Below are 27613 nucleotides of genomic sequence, written 5' to 3' on the forward strand. Positions count from 1 at the left end.
CGATTTTCAAGGATATGGACTTGTAACATTGAACAATGACATCTTTTCCATTCCTGCCATATGAAAGTTTCCTTCTATTCTAAGGTAAGATAGTAGATATATGAGATAAGATTTATTTCAATTCAACATGATTAGAAACAACAATTAATAGACACTTTTATGAGCATTTTGCTGATATTACATAAAATGTACTGACAGTTACACAATTTTAATGAGGTGTAAATAGCATAACATGTAATTACAATACAAGAGAAAAAAGAACCTGAACATAAGCCAGCAAAGCACTTTAAATAGACATCATTAAAAACAGAATTTAGTGTATTGTTATCTTAAAAAGTAGCACACATTAGATTAAAAGCAAACCAAAAAGTACATTTATCCTTACAAATAATAATACAAATATAATAGTATAAAATTGTTTTCTTGGTATCTTAAATGGACATATAGGTCAGAATAAAAATCATACTGACAGGTAAATTAAGGCTAAAAAAGGAAATAAAGGTGATTTGTTAGTACAATCAGCATTGTATGAGTGAGGAACACAACATTAAATCATACAATAATATAGTATAAATTATTCCCATGGAGATACAGACAGAAAACAAATACAGTATACATGTACCACATACATACATGCATATAGGCATAAAATAGACAATGACTGACAGATAAATAATATCATAATCATTATATATATTTTTTTAAACTGTCTACCTTTTCAGACGATATTGAATGATACATATTTGTTGAATCGACCCGGTTTAGCGGCACCTTCCACTTTTCTGATAGTCCCAAACCGTGGTCCCCAATGTCTCGAGCCGAGAACGCCTATTGGAAAAAAAAGCTCCCACCTGGCTTCCGGTACATGCTGGAAAAAATTGGACGAGGCGTCTGCAAGGGGCACCCAAAACCTGCCAATGTTGTGGAGTACATTGCTACCTATCTTGAATTTAAACAGTCAGAGCATGCAGGTAAGAAATGTTCAAATAAATCATTGTATTGCTGTTGCTATAAAGTGTGTTAGTTTGTCATGTTTTTCATTCTGTCTTCCTTATCTGTGTATTGATCTGAGTAGTAATTTGGGATGCCTTGGGCCCCAGTGGGAATTGATTTTATGCTGTTTGTTATGTTTGAGGATGGTATGGGCTCATATCTATATGGTAATATGAGAAACAAACATAGGTTTAATACAAGGCGACCTATAGAGCCCCACCAATGTAACAGATGGATCTAAGCATATGGAAATGTTAGGACTGTATGGGCCCCAATAGGAATGGTAATTTTTGTATGGCTTGAAGTAAATTGGCTGTGAAATCACATAATGTGCTGCTGGGAAACACATCCATAGAACTATCACCTGGTGATGTTAAATGAAGCTGTTGATTCATTGTTCCGTGGTTTTAGTCTCCATAGAGTCACTTATTGTGAAATGATGATTTTCCAAAATATTCCAGAAGAGTACTGTTTATACGACTGGAAAAGTTGTTATGACTGGTGTTGGCAGTGAGGAAACTATTGTATTGTGACTGTTGGTATAGTTCAACAATGGACTGGCAAAAAGATAACCATTACAGCTGCTGAGTAAAATACTTCCACAGCTTTTCCTCTCCTTGTTGCAAAGTTCCCTATTTGTTTGATAATACTCTTAAGGTGTTTCGTGCGGTAATTTGGATTTAATTGTTTGAAGTGTCCGATGAGCAATAGGAGTCATCAGTTCATTGGTCACTTTCTCCTTCACTTATTTATCACATCTGTCTTTCGTTTTTCTCTTCTGCTTAAGAGGGTGTCGACGTAATTTTTTTCTCGACTGGAAGCTGGGAAAGGTGTCAGCAAGGTTGTCCTGTTGGGGTGGGGAAATGACGGAGTTTGAAACACTTCTGTTGCTTCTTGTTCTTCTTATCCTCCCATGTGGCTGTTTTTCACATCAGCTTTGTTGTTGGGTTTTTTTCTTCATTTTTTTTTTTAATGACTATCTTGAAATCTTGTTGAGTAGGTTTAGCTGTCTTGTCTAAATCTTTCTGGTGAAATAGTTGAAGATAATGCTGTTATTGCCCATAATGTTGCAATTTTTCTGTTTCTGACCGATCTGTCCATTCAGTGAATGATATAATTCTTGTTCTAAGTGATATCTCGGTGAGATTATGATCAACAGGCACACGTGTCCTTTGTTCATACCAACGATGTAGTTCCATCCACCATTTGTAATGACCAAATGTTAGTTTTTTGTCCTTCAAAGAGTACAAGTGATGTCAGTCCAGAAATTGTGTGTGCTTTTTATCCGCTTGGTTATCATCTTGTTACTCCTTGTAAATGAGGTCCATCAATCATCATATCAAAGGAGCAGTGACTTTTAACAATTGTCCTATAAGCATGTGTAGAAATCCTCCTCTTTGAAATTGTATTTGTGTTCCTTTTGATTGAATGACATTTTCAGTTTGCGACCGATGGCATACACTGCGCAAATCTCTTTGGTAGGATGATGGGATTGAAAGAAAGTCATGTTGAATATTGTTAGATAGAACATAAGTGAACAATGTTTTTAAAGTGTTATTTCGGATAGACAAAAATTCAGATGATGACATTTAAATGACAGAACATCCTTCTTGACACTGTTATGAGTCAATGGCCTTAAACTCAATAATGATAGAAGCGAAACCAACAAGTTAAGAAAAATCATCAAATAATTTAAGTTAAAAAGTAAACATTTTATAGACACTTACAGTATTATGAATTAAATCCCAAATAATCTTAAATGTCCTATCAGAAGTCTGAAGGTATAGAATGTTCAGAATGAATCCCAAATAGTATTAAATATCCTGATGTACCATGAGTCTTTAATGTCCTGATTGCCCAAATTGATAAAATATAGAATGTCTTTGAATGAATTCTCATTAATCCCAAGATATTGATTTAGTCCAAAAAGTTGATGAGCACTTTGTAATTCCAATGAATAATTTAAATAATTCCTCTCAAACTGTATATGAACACAACTGTATATTTCACAGACTGATCACACAACAGGAATGAATAATTGTTTATCAAATCTCTTTATATACAAATGTCACTTGACCTGCGATGTAATGGATTTCCTTTGGTAAAACCCACATACTTGTAAACAAGGCCAGGTCTTGAATTCAGATTAAAGTATACTTCTTGCTTTCTAGAATCATGATGAAAATCAGGTAGGCATTCATTCCACAACCCTCAGTCATGGACAAAACATTATTCACACAATATAGATATACATAAAAAAATTCTCATTGTAAAGGAAAAAAACAATTTCTATAATAATAAAGTTTCCTTTTATGTACTAGTAAAATATAAAATTAGAGACTTTATTAATTGAAATTATGTAGGAAGATGTCTTATGAATGACACAAAATATGCACAAAATAAAGCCACATAGTACTTATATACACATAAGAGGGCATCTTCAATCACATTCTCTTTTCCTGTCATGTTTCTAATGTCAATATTGTATGTATTAAAACAGCATCAAACTCCATCTCAGCTATCTCTCATTTTTTCTTTTATTTTGTTAATGAAAGTTAGAGGGTTGAGATCACTGAATACAATAGTCGGAGAAGGAGCTAATGTACACTTCAAAATCTTGCAAAAGCCAAACTTAGATTTCTTGCTCAGCAAATTTGTCAGAAGCTAGGCAGTTATTAACTGATTGTATTTTCAGTTTCACAACTGACAGCATATAGTATTTGATGAGATTAAAAGAGAGTCATGCTGAATATTGATATAAAGAACTGAAGTGAAATGAATGATGCTTTTATAGTATGGCTTTTTTGACAGGCAAAAATGAAGAAGGTGAAGTTTAAATGACAGAAAATCCTTCTTGACACTGTGACAACTCTTTGGTCATAAACTATTTTGTAGTTGTTATAGGATTTAGTGCCATTTTTTCAGCACAAGATAGGCTATACATGGTGGCTAGTATAAATGGTAGAGGAAAATCCCAGAAAGAATCACCAGCCCACAAGAAGCTACGGGCAAGCTTTCTCACATACCCACATTGGCCAAACCAAAGACTCAAACCCACGCAGACAGAGGTGAGCTGTCAGTGATCCGTAACGGTGAGCACTTTAGACCACTCCACCATTCGAGGCCCCCTTAAAGTATGTAAGAGAAAGAAGCAGAACAAAAAAGTTTAGTAAAATCAGCTAATTATTTCTCAAAGTTACAAAGCAAAAATTTAAGGAACACTTACAGTATTGTGAATTAAATCCAAAATAATCCTAGATATCCTATCACAAGTCCAGAAATGTAGAGTGTTGCGAATGAATTCCAAAAGCCTTGAATGAATGTTCTGATGTAACAAGTCTCAAATGTCCTGATGTATCAAAAGCCTTGAATGTCCTGATTGACCACAATGATACAATTTAGAACATCTAATAATGAGTTCTCAATAACGACAAAGTATTGTTTTAGTCCAAAATGTCAATGAGCAATTTGATATTCCAATGAATAATTTAAATATATAATTCATTTAAATTGTGTCTGAAAACAACCATAAGTGATTCCACAGGCTGATCATAAAACAGGAATGAGTAATTGTTAATCAGATCATGTATGTACAAATGTCATTTGACCTGTGACGCAATATATTTCCTACAGAACATCCCACTTGTTCATAAACAAGGCCAGGTATTGAACTAAAATTCAAGTAAAAAAAATTTTTTTGCTTCTTGGAATATATGTAGAGGTATCAGAGGGATGGTAAAGATACAGTGCCTACTAACTTTGATGATCTGCTTTTTTGTTAATCAGTTTCAAAAAGGGAGGACGCAATGATAACAACTGTGTTTAGAATTATGAGATTCCATCTACGACATAAGATCTTTTGTACAACAAAAACATATCTACATGTCAAAAACACATGGAAGCGTAAAAATTTCATGTTGTTTTTTTCTTTGATTAGTTGCAAATATCATCTTTGGCATAGTAAGTCTACTGAATTAAGACACATAAATAAGGTAACAGTCACTCCATACACAAATAAGATACAAATGAAATACACCAAGTCTGAATATAAACAGGTAAGATTACAATATTCTCTACCTATCAGCATGACATCCAGTTTATATAAACACATTGTTTTAGTCTCAGTTTATATATGTATGTCTATGTTCACAACTAAACTAAAACTTTAAAACAACTTGTTGTACGTGCTAGTATATTTGTGTGTATAATGTGTCTGGCAATACTCTTACTGTTGCCTTGCTTGCTGGTGTGCGATAGTATGTTTAAACATGTATTTCATCCTTCTTTTTTTACATCCTTCCTCCTCTTATGCATTTTTGTGTATATGCAAGTAAAAACCTGTAAGTATTGGTTATTACATAGAAAGTGTCACTGGTAATCAAAAGGTGGGTGTTGGATAGTAATCAAAGAGCTGGGTGATGGATGGCAATCAAAATGTCAACTTCTGGTTCTAAATCATCATTTCTCATAATTAGCTCTTTTTCATTTTAGTATAAATTTGGTTTTCTGGGGGTTGGCATTGGTTAAAAAAAAAAAGGAGTTGCCCTCGTCTTCCATTTTCAAAATCCTAATGCATAAATACAATAATGCAAATAGATAGGTAAAAGATAAATAAATGAATACATTGAGAAATTACAATTCAAGAAAAATAAAATTAACCATTCTTTATACATTACTAGACCAGCAAGATAAAGATAACTGGTGAAGCTGCTTAAATTTTTTTATGAATTTTTAAAATTTGAACCATCTTTGAAGACCATTCAATGAAAAGAAATCTTGTTGGACAGTTTGGTTCTTTAAAAGCTGAGTACCTTTATTAATAAGTTAATAATATTCTTTACTGTTATCGAGTGTGTGTGTTTAGCAAATATCACACACAAGCGTTGGATACATAACAGCTGGCAGATACATGAATAATGGAAAAGAACCCTGTTATCACTAAGACCTAGTTGTAACTAACAGTTCATATGGACCCTAATTCATAATTGTAATCGCAAGTTAATTAGGAGATGATATCAACTTTATTGTATGTACAATCAAGGCATGACATTGGGCATTTTATGCAAATACATTTGAACTTTGCGTGTTATATAATTTTTGGACAAGAAAGATAACTAAATTAATTTGAATTGATAGCTATTGTTTTGTTTTTGTTTTTTAGTTTATCTTGGAACTCACTCTCGTTACAGCTGAGTTGGCAGCACTTCCCGAGGTATCCTACATACAGAAGTTGCTCACCAAGAAGGCGAGGAAAGAGGCCAGTAATATTACAGCTGAGCAAGGAGAAGATGCCAGTGTCCGAACAGAAGCCATACAAGCCTCAGGAGCAGCTGCAGGAGCAACATCAGCAGAAGCAATCCCAGCAAAAGAACCCAAAGGTATGCTTTCTGCTTGTCTGTCAGTATGTCTTATAATAATCATATATATATATATATATATATATATATATATATATATATATATATATATATATATATATATACAGTCGAACCCACTTATCTCGACCTCGGTTAACTTGCCAACCCTATTAAGTCGACGTTTTTGAAGTGGAACCACCAAATTCTCTCTTTGTCTTAGAATTTTCTCATCGGTTATGTTGATTCTTTTATGTCGCCGAACCCTAATATCTCAAGCACAAAAGAGGGCCAAATTTGCCACTTAACGTCGGTTATCTTGATCCCCATGACCAATTGCCGGCTTTTGAAAATGTTAGTTATTGATGCCACTTCACCATCTCACTACCGTATTTTCGCGTATATAAGATGCGTCTTATACAAAGTTTTACGTACCCCTCACCCAGGGTGCGTCTTATATTAGTGGGCGTCTTATCTAAGTATTTTTTAACACGAACGAACGGTACAGTGTGTGATATTGAAGGACGATTATTGCGGTCGATATTCACGTTTCACGATTTTCATTCCTAGTTGTAAAAACAATTGGGTAAGTGTTCAGTAATTACCACATGTACCAATCCAATGCAGGGCCTGGGATCGTCCTGGGCTTCGCCAATGTCGCAAATTGCGATTTTTTTCCCTTATTGGTGACAAAAATGTCCCATCTGGCGATTTTTTTGGCGACAGTGCCATGCAGCCGCAGAAGAACTCGCGGAAGTGGCGGAAAAATCAAGCCTTACAGATGCTATCTTGGAAGAGGAGGCACAGGAGTTAGCCATCACTGTCCAGGAATTTCGAGATTACATAGAAATCGACAAAGACGTCGTTACTGATGGCGTGATCACCGATGAAGACATTGCATCAAGTGTGCAGTCAGCACAGGCAAGCACATCTGCATGCGGCAATGACAAAGAAGATGAAGAAGATGCGGGCGAAGATTTGGAACCAATTCCCTCAGCTGGTGAGGTGGTAGAAATGCTACAGAAAATTTGACGGTATGGTTCTTTTGTAGGAGATGAAACTGTTTTAGACAGCATAAATAATATTGAAGCATTTGTTTTCAAGCAGACTGTTAAAGGCAAAAAGCAACAAAGCATTTTAGACTTTGTAAAGAAACCATAGTAACCGCGTGTACGATACTTTTCAGAGCTGTGTCAGAGTGAAATGACTCGCGAATTTAATTTTGACACTGGTTAGCTTTTTGTAAAAACGAACTACAGCCCGCACGTTTTTTGTGATTTTGTGAGCGATCTTTGTGTTTGCAATGTTGGAGAATATAATAAAGGTTTGTATTGAGAATCGACAGTGGTTTGTATTGTATACTGGTAAATCTCTGCTGTTAGTTGGTGCACATATGCCTTTTGTTGTTAGCAAACATGTATGTACATTTTTATAGCATGCCGATCGCTTCATCAAACAAATCACGGCAACGCTGTTGTGTAAAAAACCTCCAAAAACACGTGCATGTACATTCTCATTTATTAACGCACATCATGTACATAAAGAAATTTCAAGCACATGTTAATATATTGCTGCCATATTGGTTTTCGTTTATCTCGATCATCGGTTATCTCGACGCTTTTTGGCAAGCCCCTAGGCCGGCGACATAACCGGGTTCAATTGTGTGTATATATATATATATATATATATATATATATATATATATATATATATTGTGTGTGTGTACAGCTAGGAAAACCATACTGCATTAAGAAGTTCAAAAGTGTTTGTATAGTAGATTTTGTTCAGGAAGTTGAGACTAGTTATCAACATGAGTTGTCAGCTACAAATGAGCTGCTCATGAATAAAATATACTTTCTTTGAATCAGCAAGTTTGCAAAGGCTTTTTTCCCTGACTTTCCTTCTTACACTTCTCCATAAACCTATTTCTTGACTGAGGTCTCAGAAAATGTGATATCGAGTGGCTGAGGGTCTCACTTGCGTACATTTGTTTGTTATAACTGCATTACACAAGGAAATCGGAGAAATGAGAGCAGATTCATAGCTACACTTATGAAAAATACCCAACATTATCTTAAAGGTAACTTTAACGGACCATTTGGATCTTCATGCATGACTTGTTGGATTCTCTTGAGCACTGCTTTTGTGCCGAAGGAAATTTACTTCACTTTCATTGCTAATGTCAACCAAGTCAGAAATAGAAATTTCTTTGAACCGAGAAGACGGGGCTTGAATGTTTAAACCTGTAGTGGACTGGAGTCACAAAAAAACTAAAGCATTGAACTGGTCTTTAATTCAATGAAAATAGCTGTTAATCCCCTCCATAAGAGCAACTAATATCCTTATTAAAACTTTAGGCTTATACTTGGGTATATTTTAATTAGTTGCTGATGGGTAAATTTCGATATATCAATCTGTTGACTCTACATGCTTGGTACCTCCACTAGACCACAAAAAGATAGTACAATAAAGCAATCCCACGATGATAAATGCATTTTAAACAGTTGCGTAACTCTGGACCAAGATGAGACACCCTATATTATGCTTTGAATTAATGCGACAAGTCTGTGGAAAAGTCTCTCACACATGCCATTCACACTCTTTGCTTACAGTCTGGTAGGTTTTTTAATTTTTCTGTGGTCCTGTAGAAAATGTAACTTCCATATATGTACCATTTATAAATAAATCTAATGACTCTTCTATCATATTTAGTACAATTGTTTATATTCTACACCATGGAAACAGCAAGCAAATCATGAGAAATATTGAATAGGCAAGCAAATAATGAGAAGCATGCACAGAATAGTGTTATAGTTTGAAGAGCAGTTTTATCAGACAACCCCCCCCCCCATAACATATTTGTAAAATACAGGCCAATTCTCTCTCATAATCTTATCAAGGTAATTACAGTTTGTGTGCATACAGTGTTGTGGGGTGATATGGGATATCTAAAGGGACAGTGTAATTAGAATTAGGCCACCATTTTGAAATGGGTCTCTAAGGCTACATTTTGAATTTAACTTTGGTTCATATGATTAAAAGTACTCCCTTGTATGGGAATAATAAGAATTTATTATGTTTCTTTAACATTCCATATTCCATTTCCCAATAGTTCTCTTACCATAGGTTGAACTTGATGTATCTGTATGGTGACAAGAGAAATTTAAAATTAGACTATTCGTGATCTACTGACCAACACCCATAGTTACTAACAACATGTTGTTTGGGTGACCAGCTCCCTGAAATTTCCTGGGCAACACCCACACTTACTAACCAATACACTGTTTTAGTGACCAATGTCCATTCATTTATTGATCAGCACCCACACCTGCTATCCAACATGCCGTTTGGACTGGCGAACACATACACATACAACCAACATGCTATTTGAACTAACCATCAACCAAGCCTTCTTAACTAATACTCATTTTGACTGACCATCATCAAGTCATCTATTGACCAACTCCTAGACCTCCTAAACAACACACCATCTGATTGTCCAGTAACCAGTCATCTTCTGACCACCACCTGCACCTGCTAACCAATACACAATTTGAATTACTGGGACTGACTTATCTACTAATGAATATGTCATTAGACTCATCAGTACCTACATTTACTAACCAATACCCATTTAAATGATTATCATCTACACCTACTATTCCATTTGGTTGACCATTACATAGTCATTTACTGACAAACACCCAAAGCCAGTAACCAATACAAAATTTTACCTGACCAGCACCTACTCATATACTAACCAATATTCCATTTGACTGACCAACGTCTACTATTACTAACCAATGCACCATTTGACTGAGTAGCACCCACACATACTAACCAATGCATTGTTTGACTGACCAGCACCTAGTCTACTGAATAACATCAACAATGACTGACTAGCACCAGTATCTACTCAACAAAATATCATTTCAGATTAGCACCCACATCGGTTGATCACCACACATGCCTAATAAGCAATATTTTGTTACACTGACAAGCTCCAATACTTACTGACCAGCACCCATGCATACAAATAGGTGTGTGCTGGGTAAGATATAGAGGTTAGCAGTGAAGTAACAGTGATTATCACCTAATCTTAGACAGTCACTCACAACCAGTATCCAACACTCATTTGCAAACTAAACAGAGGCTGGGATTTCCTTTGAACAAAATACTGTGTAGTGGACACATGCATATATATACGAGATTTATTTATAAAACATTACCTATACCCCAGATTATGTTTGGCAATGTCAGCAAATTGGCATATGTTGTGCAGAAATTATAAATAACTATAATCAAGGGAACTGACTCAAAATATCACTAAAGTGGACGCGACTAAAAGTTCTGCTCTACACTTAGTACTTTTTAGAAGAGTTTGATTTTTAACTGCTTGTTGCAAATATACACAACTTCACCTTTACAATTCCCCATTTCAGAAATTACATAATAACTGTAGAGCAGAACAATAAAGACCGATGTTGTTATATTGTATGATATAATTTTGGTTATATAGTTGAAATATTTAAGTTGCAAGCATTTAAACAGCCCTTACTCCATTTAAATAATTATCATGCATTCCATCCACAGGAGAGTATTCGTTACTACTAAATCACACATAAGCCAAACTCGATACCCCAGCCCATCATGAAAGGTGAGCTATTTTAAAAACTTTAATTGCATTTTCTCAGCATAACAACCACAGAAATGCTAAAAGACAGGAACACGAGGCTGAACAAAATTTTTTCCCGAGATGTCATTAATAAATCTTTTTCCCCCTTCAGTTTGACTAAGAATGTAACAGATTGGATTCACAGGGGTCAAAAGGGTACAAAGTTAGCCAATTTTTCAAACATTAGTATATGGAAGCAAGTGAATCCTCTTTGACATCATTTGTCCCTGAATTTGAAATATTTTTTTTAAAGAAACATTTTGTGTACTTACTTTAACAGTTTTAAATTTAAATTGCTATACTTCTATAGTCTAAAACTTGTAGCTTCCCCTGTAATTAAGGACAGTTCACACACAATACTGCCATAAGGCATGTTATATCAACATGAACAATATAGGTAGAGTTAGCTCTTTCATATCTAGCATCGATATTAACATACCATTTTATTAAGAAAATTGTATATGATGATATGAACAAAGAGATAACAATTGCACCAACGTTCACATTTCACTGAAAGTTATGCTCTTCAGTTTCGTTCATTTCATTGAATTTGATTTCTTAAGAGAAAGAATTTCCCAGTCTTTCCTCACAAGTTATCCTAGCTGTTAAAAATAAAGAACTTTGCATATGTTATGTATCTTTAAGATAAATTTTATTTTCCTTTATTTTGGGGTGTGATTATTGAGTGTAATTTGGGTTATAGCTTACAGCTCCGGCTACTTGAGATGTACATCTCTGAAATGACAGCAAGTTCGGTTTGGTCATTTTCACTTTCTGGACTTTAGATGAAAAATGGAGGGTAAAAAATAGTCGATCACATTTTTTTTTAGTTGCTTGGTATTTTGTAAGCCATTTATTGCACTTAAAGAAGTTAGTATTGTCTAATCGGGCAAAATCAATTTCTCTATTTTAATAACTGCTAAAGTAAGTATACTCCTGGACTATTCTAGGCTTGTTTAAACATACTTTATTCCCATATTAACAAGGGGTGTTGAGCTAAAAGTTCTCAATACATGTACTTAGAATAAGCTCTTCCCCTACAGTCGATAAGAACTTTTTTATGGACAGTGGTATTAGGTTAATATGATTTCATACGATTGTATGTAAACATACATGATTCAGGGAAAAAAATAGCGAGAGAGAGACAGCGAAAGAGAGTTAAATTAATGGTCATGAGAGAAATTATACAATACATGTGCTAAAAAGAATACAGTGGTTAAAAAAATTAACAGTAATATGTATCTCTTTATCAAAATGTTAGTAATTAACTGAGTATTGAGATCAAGTTTGAATATGCCTGAATTATGCAAAGCGTTTCGTGTCTTTAATATATGTTTGGAACAAGTACATAAGTGAGTATTACCATTCGCTGTAAATCTGATGATCCATATAACAAATTATGTGCCACTAGTATATAGAGAAGATTTACATTTGTACCAATTTGCTTACTGTTCATTATAGTATTTTTAAGTAAATATGTGATGGTATGCATTTTATATATCATCACCACAGTACACAACGATTAGAATGTGTGTTTTTGGATTTTAACATAGCTTTAACAGTTTGAGTCATATCGCTACGATGTCTGCAGTGTGGTAGTTTACAGTGAATATGCCTGAATTAGTGGTCTAGCTCTCGGCATCATGTCCCACCCAATCGCATAATCCTGACACCAGGCCGACCGTTCTAACACTAATTTCTTAATGTTGAGCACCAAGCGAGGCAGCTGCTAGTATCATTTTTATGTCTTCGTTGCAACCGCCCACTTCCAAGGCAGACAGTGTGACCACTTAAGGCAGCACCAGAACGGTTGATTAGAATATAAATCATTATGTAAATAACTAGTTATTTCTAACTCTAGTATGTAGAATATAAAATTTCTTATTACCAACGAAAAAGTGGGCAGGCACTTGTGATATCTTAGCCTCCATTTTACTTCTAAAGATAGACTAGTTACTTTTGCCTCTTACTGAATCTGGGAGTGAGTTCCAAACATGAACAGAAGAGTGTGGCAAGTAGTTTCTACTTATGTCGGATCTTGCTTAATTCGATTAAAATTGTTTGTATTTCTAAGAATATACATGTTTGTCTCGCCAACCAGTGGTAAGTGGTTAGAAAGTGAGCAAGATTCAAAGGAGATATGCCCATACAATTTTATGAAAGTAATGAAACCTTTGTCTATCTGCCAAGGAAGACCAACCATTTTCTTCATAAATCTTGCAACACAATGGTCAGTTACAATTCTCCCTGTTTAAACTGGTAGTTTTTTTCTAATTTAAGAGAGTCTTCAGCCAGATAACGGTTCTATTCAGCAGCATCATATTATAGTATGGGGTGGATGTATGTAAAATATGTCCTTTCTAACGTCTTTAGGCTAAATTTATAATTTAAACGTTTTCTAGGCAGCTATTATTTTTGAGGTCTACAGAAATTTGTTATCAGTATGTTTAGACCAGTTGCCTAGACTGTTGAAAATTGCAATAAGATGCTTATGGAACTCAACAAAAGAGTGTATCTCGCTTTTTAATATTAGTTCTTGAAAAACCGACTCTAGCTTAAGTGATAATAACATTACATCACTTTTGGTTGGAGTGAGGTCAAGTAACAATTGTCTTGACGAATCGTCACTAGTTTGTAAATCTTTGTTTAGTACATATTCATTTTCATTAGTATCATTTAATTAATATGCCAGTGAACTACCATCAGCAAACAATTTCGTTGCACTGAATAGGTCGCCTATATCGTTAATATACATAATAAATAAAATGGACATAAAATAGAGCTCTGTGGTAAGCCAGCAACAACATATTGGCTACTCGATTTGGCAGTATTTAAAAAAAAACTGGAGTCTGTTAGACAGGTAGTCAGATAATGAATCAGTACGAGTACCTCATTGTCATGTTGCTTTAATTTAAGTATTACTCTTTTATGCGAAACTCGATCAAATGTTTTAGAGATATTGAAGAAAAAAACCCACACACTTGTCATCTTTGTTATCAAGCTCAGTATGTATACTAAGGTATATATGAATGAGATGAAATAATGTGGAGTCGTTCGGAAGAAAACCGGATTAATATTTGAATGTAGGTGGTTGCAGAGATGCTCAAACGTACTTTTTTCCATAACGTTCCGAACACAGTGAATATGCTTATAATTTGAATGATCAATAGCATATTCCATTTTATACACTGGCATTACATTCGTAGTCTTCTGTAAAGATGGAACCATTTTTTTCAACAAGGGACATGCTGAATAGAATGCAGAGAGATTCATCTTTGCATATGACAGTTCTTTTGAGCATATAGTGACTTATTTCATCCATGCCATATGATTTGTGGATGGGTATAGCGTTGATTGGATTAGAAACATCTTATTTTCTTATGTTATTAATATATTCGTTTGTTATTAGTTTTCAAGTGGATATACGATATAATGATATTGTTGTCATCAACCTTTGGTGTAGCAGCGAATAAAGAATTAAGATATTGTGCTTTTTCTGCATTTGAAAAATGCTAATGTAACAAAACTTTCGCATGAATTCTACTTAAGAGATATTTAGGTTTAAAAAAATTCTTTGACAAAATGACGCATAGGTTTCCAATAATATTTCGAATATACACCAATAGAATCAGTATTCTCAAAGTTAAGAATGTTTCCTTTACTAATTTTTTTTCTGGATATTGACTTTACTGCGTACTTTTATTGTATTTTCCCAATGAAAAGGATTATTACTATTAATAACTATTTGTTCCATGCGATCGCAATGCTCCATATTCTGTGTATTGTGTTATCATACCAACATTTGTTCCAAAACCAAACGGTGATTGTGCTTAACCGTATTCAGTAATATACAGACTGAATTTACAATGAAGCAAAAGTTGCAATGGCACCATTGACATCACCACAATCTCTTAACTTAGTGTGCTGTCTATACCTGTTCTAAGATTATTTTTTTAAAAATCCGCTTTATTATAAAGCACAGCTTATCGTTCATAACAGGTAGTACATTCATAATGCAACCGTGTAATTAAATAGAAGGCCTTGTGATCACTGTTAGAATGAAGAACATCCATGGTCGGAGATATAATAATGGGATCTAAGAGTTGCAGAACTGTCTGTTACACTTTGTCGGCAGATTTATTATATGTTGCATGTCAATAAGCATCACTACATCTCTGAGATCTTTGAATTCAGCACTGAGTAGGTCCTCGTTTACATCACCCCATAGGGTAATTTTATCACAGACACTGAAGCCTAGCTCAATTATGATATTAAATGAGTTAGGAAATGTGATAAAGCAAATGGAAAACAATAGATCACAAGTTTCATGCCTTTTACAAATATTTATATCCTTATTTGTATCGCTTCAAGGTTTCTTATCAACAGATTGTACATGATTTTAAATAAAAAAAATTCTGAAATATAAACCATAACACCTCCACAGGCTTTGCTGGATCACACCTAACTGGATAACCATCTAACTTAAGATCACTGGTAGTAACGTTATCATCTAGACGAGTCTCTGTAAGTGCAATAATGTCAGAATAATCTAAGTAGGTCGCGATGAAATCAGATTTATGGCGGACAGGTCTAATATTTAATTGTGCAGACGATAAGATGGCGTAAGTGTGGTATTCTTGCAGTAGGAATCAGATGGATGTGAATGCGATACGATGTGAATGTGATTGGGCCTGGATTCAGCTAAATGTTCCTGTATAATGTAAGATCTGGAAACATTCATAATATACAAATGTACACATATTACACCTTAGATTAATGTTATAATGTATATTAATGCTACTGACATTTAGCAAAAACTAGGATAATTCGACATTATTAGATATGAACGGTACAAGAAGTAAACTAAACATTATTATAACAGCGTCTTTACACAATGTATTAAAGTGATATATAACTGATTTTTTTTATTATTAAAAAATGATCAAAAACAGAAAAGAAAGAGGACGTTCCAGGGAATGCACGTGCTAAATAGAGAACGAATTCACCATTAATTTATTTTAAAAATGTGCAAATATGGGAAATATTTAATGCCTATTTCATATAACTAATATAACACAAACTTAATTAACCAAAATAAAAGAAAACTTCACCTTGTTGTCACTTCTGTATTGATACAGTCACCTATGATGAAAGAAAATTAATATACATTTCCGTGATAAAGATATATACAATCTGTAAATAAAGTTAACTTTATGAATAGAGATAAACAGTTTTATTACTTTTTTGTTATTTATCATGTATTATTTATGATATATTTTGAATTGATAAACTAATGAAGATTGTACAGTATCTTTTATATTTTTAATTTTTTTTAAAACTTTATAAGTCTGTATCTAATTAGTAAATGCAAAATATGTTACGTTATTTAAACTAAGCTAATTTAAAGAGTGAAATTTGAATGATGTTAATTTAAAGAGTGAAATTTTAAATAAATCTGTCTTTACAATTATTTAACAAGACATCAGTATTGTTCTAATATATAGAATAAACTTAATGAAAAAGTTATAAAAATAATATCAAAGGAATATTTATAGTAACTTGTTATTACATAAATAACATACAACAAATAAAAAATAGCAATTATTTATTTTTCATTACTGTCAGTATTAGGGAGATAAAAATTTAAATTGTATAACTTGGGTTAAAGTGGAATAAGCATATATAATTCACATTATAAACAGGAACATACGAACACAAAAACTGAAATTCATTTTGAATATATTTATTAATGAGTGTGGTGCAAAAAATTTCAATTTAGACCTTTTGTATCAATTATATAAAGACGATGAATCCCATATGTTTTCCTCAACAGACGTTCCATCTCCGAATTAACTTTATGAATCGGCTGGAATGAAAAATTATTGTAAAGTATGGAAACCGTTATTAAAGTATTTAATGAAGTATATAATAATATTGAATTGAGTTTGAATTCAATGTGAAGAAGCATTAAAGCGAAACCGGTCCCAAATTGTACGTGTTGGCGCTGTTTATCGTGTAATATTTAAATAAAAGTTAAGAATATTTGATCTTCATTCAACCACATTGCTTCTTTTTTTGATATAAATTTTCTTTACCTTGAACTCTGTCACTTAAGAATCTTCTCATAACGCCTTAATCAAAATTGTTAGAACATATACCCACACGAATAATTCGTGCGCACCTCTCACGATGGTACCAGGTAAGAGTCTGCGAGAAACGCAGACAATACAAAGAGTGGACGGTTATTTTAGAACAAGTTTCAACACTGTTAATTCGTACGCACCTCTCATAACAGTACTATATTAGGTTCAGCATGCACCGTAAATAACACAGCTGATAAAGAGCAAAATATTGAAATGCCGTAGGTTGAGACTGATAAATAAACAGTTTGAAAATAAATACATAAATAAATAACAGGACATTAAGCTTAAACAGGATACTTAGTTGAGGCGAAATGAACAACTTATTTTTCCTGCACTTTGCCAGATATATTTTGTACTATGATGTCGTCTAGGATTTGATGTATGTAAGATGACTTAATATTTATCGCATAAATGCATTCCCAATGCTTATCTATTTTATTTGCAAGTGTGAGTGTTAGTGATCCTGCCCATTAAATATCTTACATCCCCTTTCACATTAGTATGTATTTAAGTGTACATGTTGGAAAGTAAATTGTTGAATTGTAGCCAGTGTGGTAGTATTGCGTGATAGTAATTCTTAACTATACAATCTACATCACTGTCCCTTTCATGTACTATGCCTGAAAGTTCTTTGGATATTATACTTGTTGAAATTATACATGATCTAAGCACACGACTGCTCACATGTGTTCGTTAAATCAGCCTGAATTGGTCTAAGGTACACTATATTTAGCAGTTATTAAGATAGGGAAAATGAATTCGCCAGACTAGACAATAACAACTTCTGAAAGTGCAGTGAGTGAATCATAATACTAATATATAAAATGAAATACATTATTGGCTGGTTTGTTTTACAAGTTATCTCAGAAGTCCAGAAATGAAAATAACCAACAGGAGATGGCAGGGGTTTTTTTTAATGGTGCACATTTGAAGTTTTAAAGGCCATGCTGTATAAACTATAATCCAAATTACACACATCAATCGTGCACAAATAGAAAAGGAATTTAAAAATCTTTTAACAGCATTCGTACACAAAAAAGAAAGGAACTTAACAAATATTTTATCAACATTTATTATATATGTCTTTTTTAAATAGCATGTATTTACCAGTGAGGAAAACGGGGGACGTTCTTTTTCCTTAATAATCTAACCCCACGCAAAATATGAACGTAAAGTGACACCAAATATCTTGTCTTTTATTTTTATGCCTGCTAAATTCCTTATTAACGTTGAAAATGTCAGTATTAGTTTTAGTGTCTGCCATATTTTATTATTTTTCCTGTCACTGCTAAATTCCGTACGAGTTCCGAAATGTTAGTATTACTTATCTAAGCAGTATTTTGTTATCCATTTCTTTTAGATTGTTCTCTGACTTTGCTAAAGTCAAAATTTCAAATCTTTTTTATTATTTTACTCAGGTCCATAAGTTTTCATTTATTTCGTATTTGCTAAGTCCCTGAAAGTTTCGGAAATTTAGAGCTACTTTTAGTCCAGGCCATTTTACTGTCTTTTTCTGATGACTTCAGTCTCCAATAAATTCCGTGGCATTTTCGGAAATTTAGCAATACGTTTAGTCACTTTCGTTTTAGCAGTTTTAAAAAATGGTTTCCTTGATTATATAAATTTTCCAACATTAGTGCTATATTTGCAGATCTACCAAAATCATAAAAATAATCTTATATATATATATATATATATATATATATATATATATATATATATATATATATATATATATATATATATATATATATATATATATAGATATGGGTGTAGCCAGCTAATAGAAAACATTCTGTCCAGGGTACTTCCATACGTCTGTCTGCTTTGCAAAAAGGGTGAGTGTTAGATTGCGATAGTGAATGATTGTCTTCTCTAACATTAGGTGTTATTCCTAGTTACTTCATTCTCTAGCCTTACATCCAACCCTTGTACACCTATTTGTACGTGTGGATGCTGGTCAGTAGGTATGGGTCCAGGTCATTACCACTGTGTATTGGATACTGTTTCTGAATAATGGTCAGTAGATGTAGGTAATGGTCAGTAAAGCTGTTTATCGGTTAGTAGGGATGGATGTTAGTAATACATGTATGTGCTTTTCAGTAGCGCTCAGTATTAGTGAGCAGTATGGTTTAAGTTGAGATTGGTGTTAGTAGATGACTGGATTATGACCGGTCATACGGCGTATTAGTATGAGTGTGGATCAGTCACATGGTTTATTGGTTATACTAAAAGTCATACGGTCATATAGGCATTCAACACCGATTATTTTAGAAATGGGTGTCAGTTTTTAGAATGTGATTTTACATACATGTAAATCGCAATTATTCGCTTTATTTGGATCCCATACATCGATATTGCTTTACGATATCGTAATTTACACGCCCGGAAAAGAGCATGAGGCAAGATCAATGTTAAAGTACGTCGACAATTTTGGACGAAATCAACCTAAAGATGTTATCCAGTACAATCCGGTTTGAATGTCGTGCGCTGTGATGTCACAATGAAAGCTACGCTTGTTAATGAACAAATTCGTATTACCCTATGCTGTGACCATTAGACTCGACGTGTTCTTTTCATGGCCCAGTTTAGTTCCTGGCCGCCACCGTAAAAGTCCATAGCAACCGATAATTTCCGTCTGGAAGTTTCTAGATGACAGTTACAGTGCAGAGCATTCAATAAGCAGGATTTAATAGACTTTGGTTATACAAAATTTGTGTTATATTTTTCAACAACAATTCATATTTACATAAAGATGATTAAGTGCGTATACATGATCTCAACTTGTTACTAGACGTGTGGGTGTCGCTCAGTCAGTTCGTATGTTGGTTAATAAGTGTTGGTGTTTGATAGTAGACGACTCCGTGGTGGTCAGTTAAATGTCGTATATCTTTAGTGAGTGTTGGTTTGGTCGGTCCAGTTTGCATGTTGGTTAGCAGGCGTATGATTTGTTTAGTTTAAATAGTGTAGTGGTTAGTGATGTGAAGTGATGTGATTTGAATTTTTAACGTAGCTTTAACAATTTTTCAGTCATATCGCTACGATGTCTGCAATGTGGCAGTTTATAGTGATGTCTAGCACTGGGGCATCATGCCGCAGACATGTAGTATGATGTTCCCACCCAGTCACATTATCCTGACACTGGGCCGACCAGTCCTAATACTAACCTCTTAATGCTGAGCGCCAAGCGAGGCAGCTGTTAGTACCATTTTGTAAGTTTTTGGTATGACTCGGCCGGGGATCGAACCAATAGACCACCGGAGCAGTGTGTAGTGGTTAGTAGATGTGTGTATTGTTCAGTAGAGCGAGCGATGTTTATATAAAGGTGTATTGTTTATTAAATGAATTAATGTGGGTTATTGGAACCCCTTAGTGGTTATTAGGTGTGTGTTGGGTAATAGAGGGATACGTAGTGATTGTTGGTCGGTAGATGAGAGGGTATTAATAATTTAAATCGCATGTTAGTTAATAAGTGTGGATTTTGTTGTTGTAGGGTTTAACACCATTTTTCAGCACAATATAGGCTATACATGGCGGCCAGTATTAATGTTGGAGGAAGAACCCGGGAAAACCCCGGAAAGAACACCGACCCACGAGATGCTACCGGCAAGCTGTGTCACATATCCACATTGGTCGAGCCCGAGACTCGAACCCACGCAGACAGAGGTGAGATGGCAGAGATCCGTGACGGAGAGCGCTTTAGACCACTCGGATGTGGATGTTGGTCATTTAGATCACGTGTTGGTTAGTAATTGTCGATCAGTAGACAACTGGACGTTGGTCATTCAAAAGGTGGCAATGTGATTTAATGTAAAATTTTTGGGGACATTCCAGTATGTCATGTTAATTCTCATTGTCCCCATAACAGTATACTATATATATATATATATATATATATATATATATATATATATATATATATATATATATATATATATATATATATATATACAATAAACTGACAACGAACAGTACGAAACTAGTACCTAACTTTTATCAGCACTGTTCTTTGTCAGTTTATTGCATTTATCTTGAGCAATCTCCGACACGTGATCCCTTGCTGGATCAAGTGCATTTGAAATGATTGTGTGTGTGATTTGGATTTTTAACGCAGCTTTAACAATTTTTCAGTCATATCTCCACGACGTCTGCAGTGTGGCAGTTTATAGTGATGTCTAACACTGGGCCATCATGCCGCAGACATGTAGCATGATTTTCCACCCAATCACATTATGCCGACACCATGCTGACCAATCCTAACACTAACCTCTTAGTGTTGGACATCACTATAAACTGATACACACACACACACACACACATATATATATATATATATATATATATATATATATATATATATATATATATATATATATATATATATATATATATATATATATATATATATATATATATATAGATAGATAGATAGTCCGAAGAACCCAACATAAGTAGTAAAATTAGATGTGAAATGTAGACTAGTTATTGTTTTAGCTGCAAACACAGTACCTCGTTATCTCGTTTGCAGCTCAATAATTGATCATAGCCTACTGGTCCTTCGAGAGGTGCACTTGTCTTCAACTACATGCATATGTATTCTCTTGCTATATCAGATAAAGATGTCTTCCATAGGTGGATGTATATATAATCAATGTATCGATTTTATATTTGGTGGTAGTCAGCATCTTGATGATTCATTCAACCGGATTTCACATTTCATCATCTGGTTTTGTTTGGATTGGCAAAGTAGGTTATTGCGGACAGAAACGATTGGAATAAATAATGACGCGTCACCTTAACCAATCTCGGCTGATCCGATGGATGCGAGTCATGGTCATGAAAGCTGGCCAGTGAGCCACTGCAACACATCTAATCGCCTGTTGTGAACCAGTTAATAGTTCACGACCGTGTTAAAACACCGATTGAGGGAAGACGACATTTTTAGATAGATCGTTCTGAATTGGCATCTAAAAGTAGCTGGTGCCAAGTAACTGGGGTAAGGTGTCTTGTCCAAGGACACGCCAAGATAGGGGCCGTCCATTTAGTGCGTACGCATGGAGGGGGAGTGGTGTAATCCAAATGCGTTCGCTTGCGTAAGGGAGGGGTATACTGATAATGTACCTACGCATAAGAAACGGGGTGGGGGTGAAACCTCGATAATAATTTTGGACTATCTGTTTTATTAAACGCGTTAATATTATTATTCCTGTATGGTTTTTGCGTGGATTAAATATAGGCCGTTCTATAGAATTGTGGGTGTGGATGTGTCAGGTGTACGTAGTAGGTGGGTGGGTGTGAAAAAGTGTACAGGGAGGGGGAGGGGTCAAACTTTGCCAGCTTTTTGCGTACGTACTAAATGGATGACCCCATAGCCAGTCCTGGCTGTTTCATTGGTGGAAATCGAACCCTTGCCCTGGTGGTCACGCATTAACCCCATTGATACTGCTACTCCCATGCTAAGCAGAATATTGTCTAGGGCATGGATTAAACTCCTTTATAGAAAATCAGCAGCTTTTAGTGTCCCGTATTATTTCGTACATCCCAACCCACGCGCTTAATTTCGTTTCGGTGTCAACCGTTTAAAGCACAAGATCAATCTAATGAGGTGCATATAGTTTAGTCCATTCGTGAATTTATTTTCCACTGATTCGTGTTGTGAAATTTGCATGAATTGAGAACGTCTCCGCCATGAGTCTTATTCTCAAGTAGTTTTTGTTCAATTTTTACTTTATATTTCTGCGTAGATTTGACTGAGCTATGGCCCTAATTTGCTCAAGAATTGTGAAACTTCAGTCCAACTCGATATATTTCGATGAACGGAGCCAAATGTGGCATTGAGCTTCTATAAAAAGACGTCTGTAAAGATCGATTTTAATTCGTTTCTTTCAAAATTTGACAGAATTTTGACCCCTGGTTTAATTTGAAGATTATCTTTGCTTTCGATAGTGTTATATCGGCAACGGTATCTGTGCCATGCAAGCACATTTCTCGCTCTCATATACAATTCGCTTTTTGTTTAAAACTTATTGCTATCTCAATTTTAGTATGTTAGTGATCTGTTCTGCTCCTTATACATAGATAAGGAATTTATAAGGGTCATCAGGGGCCAAAATGTAACTCTGATCCAAACGTACTCTTGCCAGATTAAAAATTCAGAAAGAAAACAACAAATATGTCCATACCTCATATGCACCCAATTTTATAAAAAGTGCATAATAATATTTAAAACCTTTCATGAAAATAACCCCACTTTCAGTTTTGTTCAGGTCCATAGTAAGATCATTTATCGCTGACAACTTCAAAATGTTCTTTTTAAACCCAAAGTGGAAAAATTATATGAATTATACTTCCCCAATTTTCGGAAAAAATTACATAATAAATTCTTAGATCCCATAACCAGAGATGTATGTTTTAAAACCATCCATAATAACTTACCTGTAAATTAGAATCTGTTTTTGGAAAAGACTTCCAAATCGAAATTATGCACTTTTTGCGACTGTATAGAAACCGTTGATCATCTATTTTTAAAATGTAAATTAAGTCTTTCACTACAACATTTAGTCATTAAATGGTTGGAAAAAAAACTATCCGGAAATTTTTTCAATACCTTCTAGACTTTCCTTAAATTCGGACTTTTTCCGAAACATGCCTCGTTCCCCGGAACTCGAATTCGAGGATGCATGCCTCATATTGTGCGCTGATTATAAGTATGCCACATGGATTAAACGTATTCGTACACACTACCATAACAAAAGCATTGACCAGTAGTGCACTGTTGTCCCACTTTCCATCCAGACATATATGTAAAATGAAAACTGACTTTTCCAGACTCAAGCTGGTTCACTTCATAGATAAATGGTGTCTATCAGAATTTGTTCTGCTCCCTATACAACTTCCACACTATGATTGATATATCGTTGTAACATCAGTATCTCTCTACACTTATTTGAAATCATAAAGTTACCTTAGAGTCAGCATACTCCAGATATTGTATCCTTTAATTCATTTTTATCATATTACTAATTTTATTGTTTTATTTTCAGTATTTTGCGCCGTTATATTTCCTTTCATATGTGCAATCATACATATCAACTTACAGTTGTTTTTTCTCGCCTCTATTGTACTTTTATATTCACATACATTTCGATTTTGTTATTGCTGACTGACTTGTTCACGTTTCGAATACGTTTTTAATTTCATTATGTTTCTTTTCGCCTGTCGAATACGTTTTGAAATATTTTTGATTTGCTTTCAGACTCACTCATGTTCACTATTCCTTAACGCCTCTTTATTGTTCACCGTTGGAACAAGTGTATCTTCGTTGATGTGCTTTGCACCTTTTTATTATGTAAATATAATGACACATATTATGCTCCTAAATTGAAGATAAACATGTTGCCAAAACTTTGCTCCATTGATTAGTTTAAGAGTTATTTCCCTTTGTGATTTACTGCGGGATGCAGTAGCTGGACACAGAACACAATTAATTTTACTATATATTCTCTACATTTGTTTCTCAGTACTGACCTTTCCAGTGTGTGACAATCAATACATATCTTATGTTAATCTAAAATACCTTCAAAGATGACTTCACGGTGAAGTTCTTGCCAAAGGTTGACCTGCATTTTTTTGGGAAGCTGCACTGTAAACAGAGCAGCATGTAAATAGAACGCAGATTTTACTACAGGATCATCATCAAGGCCTTATTACTCACTGTGCACTGTCGCCGAAATACACACGGAAAACCACATCCTGAGCTCATATTCTCAAGAATAAACGATTACCTTTAAATCCCTAGCAAATATGCATAAATATAACTCTTCTATCACCACCACAATGAGGGAGGAAAAAATGTTCTAAAAATAGACTAGAACTACATTCGTTGTCACTGAACTGGAAGTACTAATTGTGACCTGATTCGAAATGACTGAATTTTGTGAATACAACTACCCTTGTAGTTTTCAGTACACTGTACTGAAACTTGGTACATAGTATTATCATCAGAAGATATGCACGTTGACCAGTCATTGTATTAACATTTGTTCATAAGGGTTATGCCCCCTCCCGCCCTTTTAGTTTGTACTAAAGGCTTGTGTCCGTCGTTGATTGTGGGTGAGATGCTGAAAGAGATGCGATATATTTGCATGAGCAAATTGATCACGAGTCCTCACTTTCTCTTGTTTGTTGCACTGAGCATCTTCCCAATAGAAATAATGAAACAGGTGCAGAGGAATTGTAAATTCACACATGAAAGAGATCACGAATGCAAATAAAACAATGAATTGTTCATTAAGAACGAAGCATTCTCTTTCTATGTATAAACTTTTATAAATGTAGAAATATTATTCGCCTCTTTCACCGCTTCTCTTTTTTGCTATATGTGAAGATTTAGGGCCGCCGTTTCACTCTGCGTAAATTCACATCTGATAGAATATGACTGGAAACTGTTAGGCATGTATATAGAAACTCTCATGCACCGTCGATCAGATTTAACCTTATGGCAAATAGTCACACCATAACTTCACGTTTAGCATTTGTTTTACAGAGATAAACAGCACAAATTGATGAACTGGCCAAATTGCATTGAGATTTCTAAAACTTGATACGTAAAAAAGAGAGATGTTTGTTTCATCCACACGACCTTGCACTATAGATGTAGATGATCATCACCATGCTACCCTACAGATGTTATAGATCTATTTAAACATTTTCTGATAGATATCTGGATATACAGATTATTTAAAATTTATCATGTTCACTCTGTACATCTTTCCTAACGTTTTGATGTGATTATCGTCACGTCGATCTACAACTTTACAGAGTATCCAGCCAATATATTAATCAAAAAGATATGAGTAATTTTTTTATATTTTGATTTATAATATCGGCTCGCTATTTCGGAAATGAAGTACAGATAAACCATGATAATCAACGTCTAAATTTACAAACTCAGCAAATCTTACAAAAATCAGCACATCTGGTTATTGCGCTGAAATTCCTTTCAACCTCGTCATACACATACAGCGTGTTCCTTTTGCTGCCAGCCTTATCGTTTAATCAGCAACTTCACGTTATGCTTTAAAATAATGTGACCCTATATTTTTATGGCATTGTTTCATTAGCTTTAGAGTGAATTCATGCTTAATTACTCCTTAGTCGCCTTTTCATTGCTCAAAGTTAGCTCTCATTTTGATTCAAAAACAAAACTTAGTACTTTTTTGTACACTTTCGTGTATGAGCAAATCCATTTCTTTTCTATTCCTCTCCATTTGACCGATTTTTAAGTTTGGCACTAACGTGGATTGATTGCGTCGGCTGTGGGAGGGACAGGGAAACTATTCGTCTTTCAATAACAGGCTGAATAAATACTGATCCCTGCTGACATCAGTCCAAGTTTGTTGTGTGCTTGAAAACGTGAACGGGGCAGATACTATCCGAAGAAATTTAATTCCTAGAGGGAAAGTCTTCTACAGATTCTATATTAGCTAATTGTTTTATGCATCTGTACTGTGTAATATCTTCAGAGTGACAAAGGCTGAACTACTTGTGTAAGAACATATTCATTTTATGATCACAATTAGGAAAGGATTAGTGGACCTCAAATGAAAAGCTTCAGGTAAACAATATTGAGAGAGAGACAGACAGACAGACAGAGAGAGAAGTAATTTCTTCTGCAAAAACTGTTTCTGCATTTAATTTGTGTCAATCTTTTTACAAATATTTATAACGCTTTTTAAAATCAATACTCATATCCGCTAACAATCATCGCTTTGTTTTGCAAGGATATTGTTGATTCTTTCAGAGGCGATTTTGGCAATTCAAGTACCATATTATTTTTATTTTTTATTTTGTTAAACTGAACTTAAAAACCTCTTTCACGATATTTTCCATAAAGCACACACATTTTGTAATGCGATACCTCTCATACACGATATTGTATAAACTTTTTATAGAATAACTGGAAGAAGTCTCAACATTATTAGTTTGATGTACTTTCTGTTCTTGCTAAATATGAGGCTCTTACATGATGCCACAAGTACAATTCTATTTTCCTGAAAAAAAAATTTCTTTCTTCCCGAATCCACAAAACAGATTAGTAAAATGACTGAAAAAAATAATTCCGATGACTTTTTTCATCAAGTCTCATCGGAATACGTCGTGGTTTTCTGTATGATAAGATATGCGAAATTTCATACAATGGTGTTACCTGAACAGCCTCTGAAGCCTTATACGTAGAAAGCATAGATCACTAAGACCTGTTACACCAACAAGGTCTCCGCTTATTTATATTTTTTTCTGACAATACTGGTAGCGGAGAACAACTATGTCGGGCCGTATTCCATGCTGAAGTTTTAGGACTCGCGGTACTAGTTCAGTTCCCATAGTAAACCTATGCAAACACCATCCTATTAAAAATTCAATAACTTTAAATTTTTGAGTGCACATGA

At 34.4% G+C, this 27613-nt stretch overlaps 1 protein-coding gene across 1 annotated transcript in view; it reads left to right on the top strand.

The window, feature by feature from the left end:
• The first annotated feature begins 12 nt into the window (after positions 1 to 12).
• LOC149794350 (uncharacterized) overlaps positions 13 to 27613 on the top strand; it is a 34433-nt gene continuing 6832 nt past the window's right edge. The window contains exons 1-3 of the mRNA XM_089968505.1: positions 13 to 84; positions 723 to 971; positions 6183 to 6371. Of these exons, the coding sequence (XP_089824631.1) occupies positions 809 to 971; positions 6183 to 6371 (352 nt within the window). The 5' untranslated portion in view covers positions 13 to 84; positions 723 to 808. The remainder of the gene's footprint in view (positions 85 to 722; positions 972 to 6182; positions 6372 to 27613) is intronic.

The sequence above is a fragment of the Sinohyriopsis cumingii genome, chromosome 8 (genome assembly GCF_028554795.1).
Source record: "Sinohyriopsis cumingii isolate HCF-2022 chromosome 8, ASM2855479v2, whole genome shotgun sequence".
NCBI lineage: Eukaryota > Metazoa > Mollusca > Bivalvia > Unionida > Unionidae > Sinohyriopsis > Sinohyriopsis cumingii.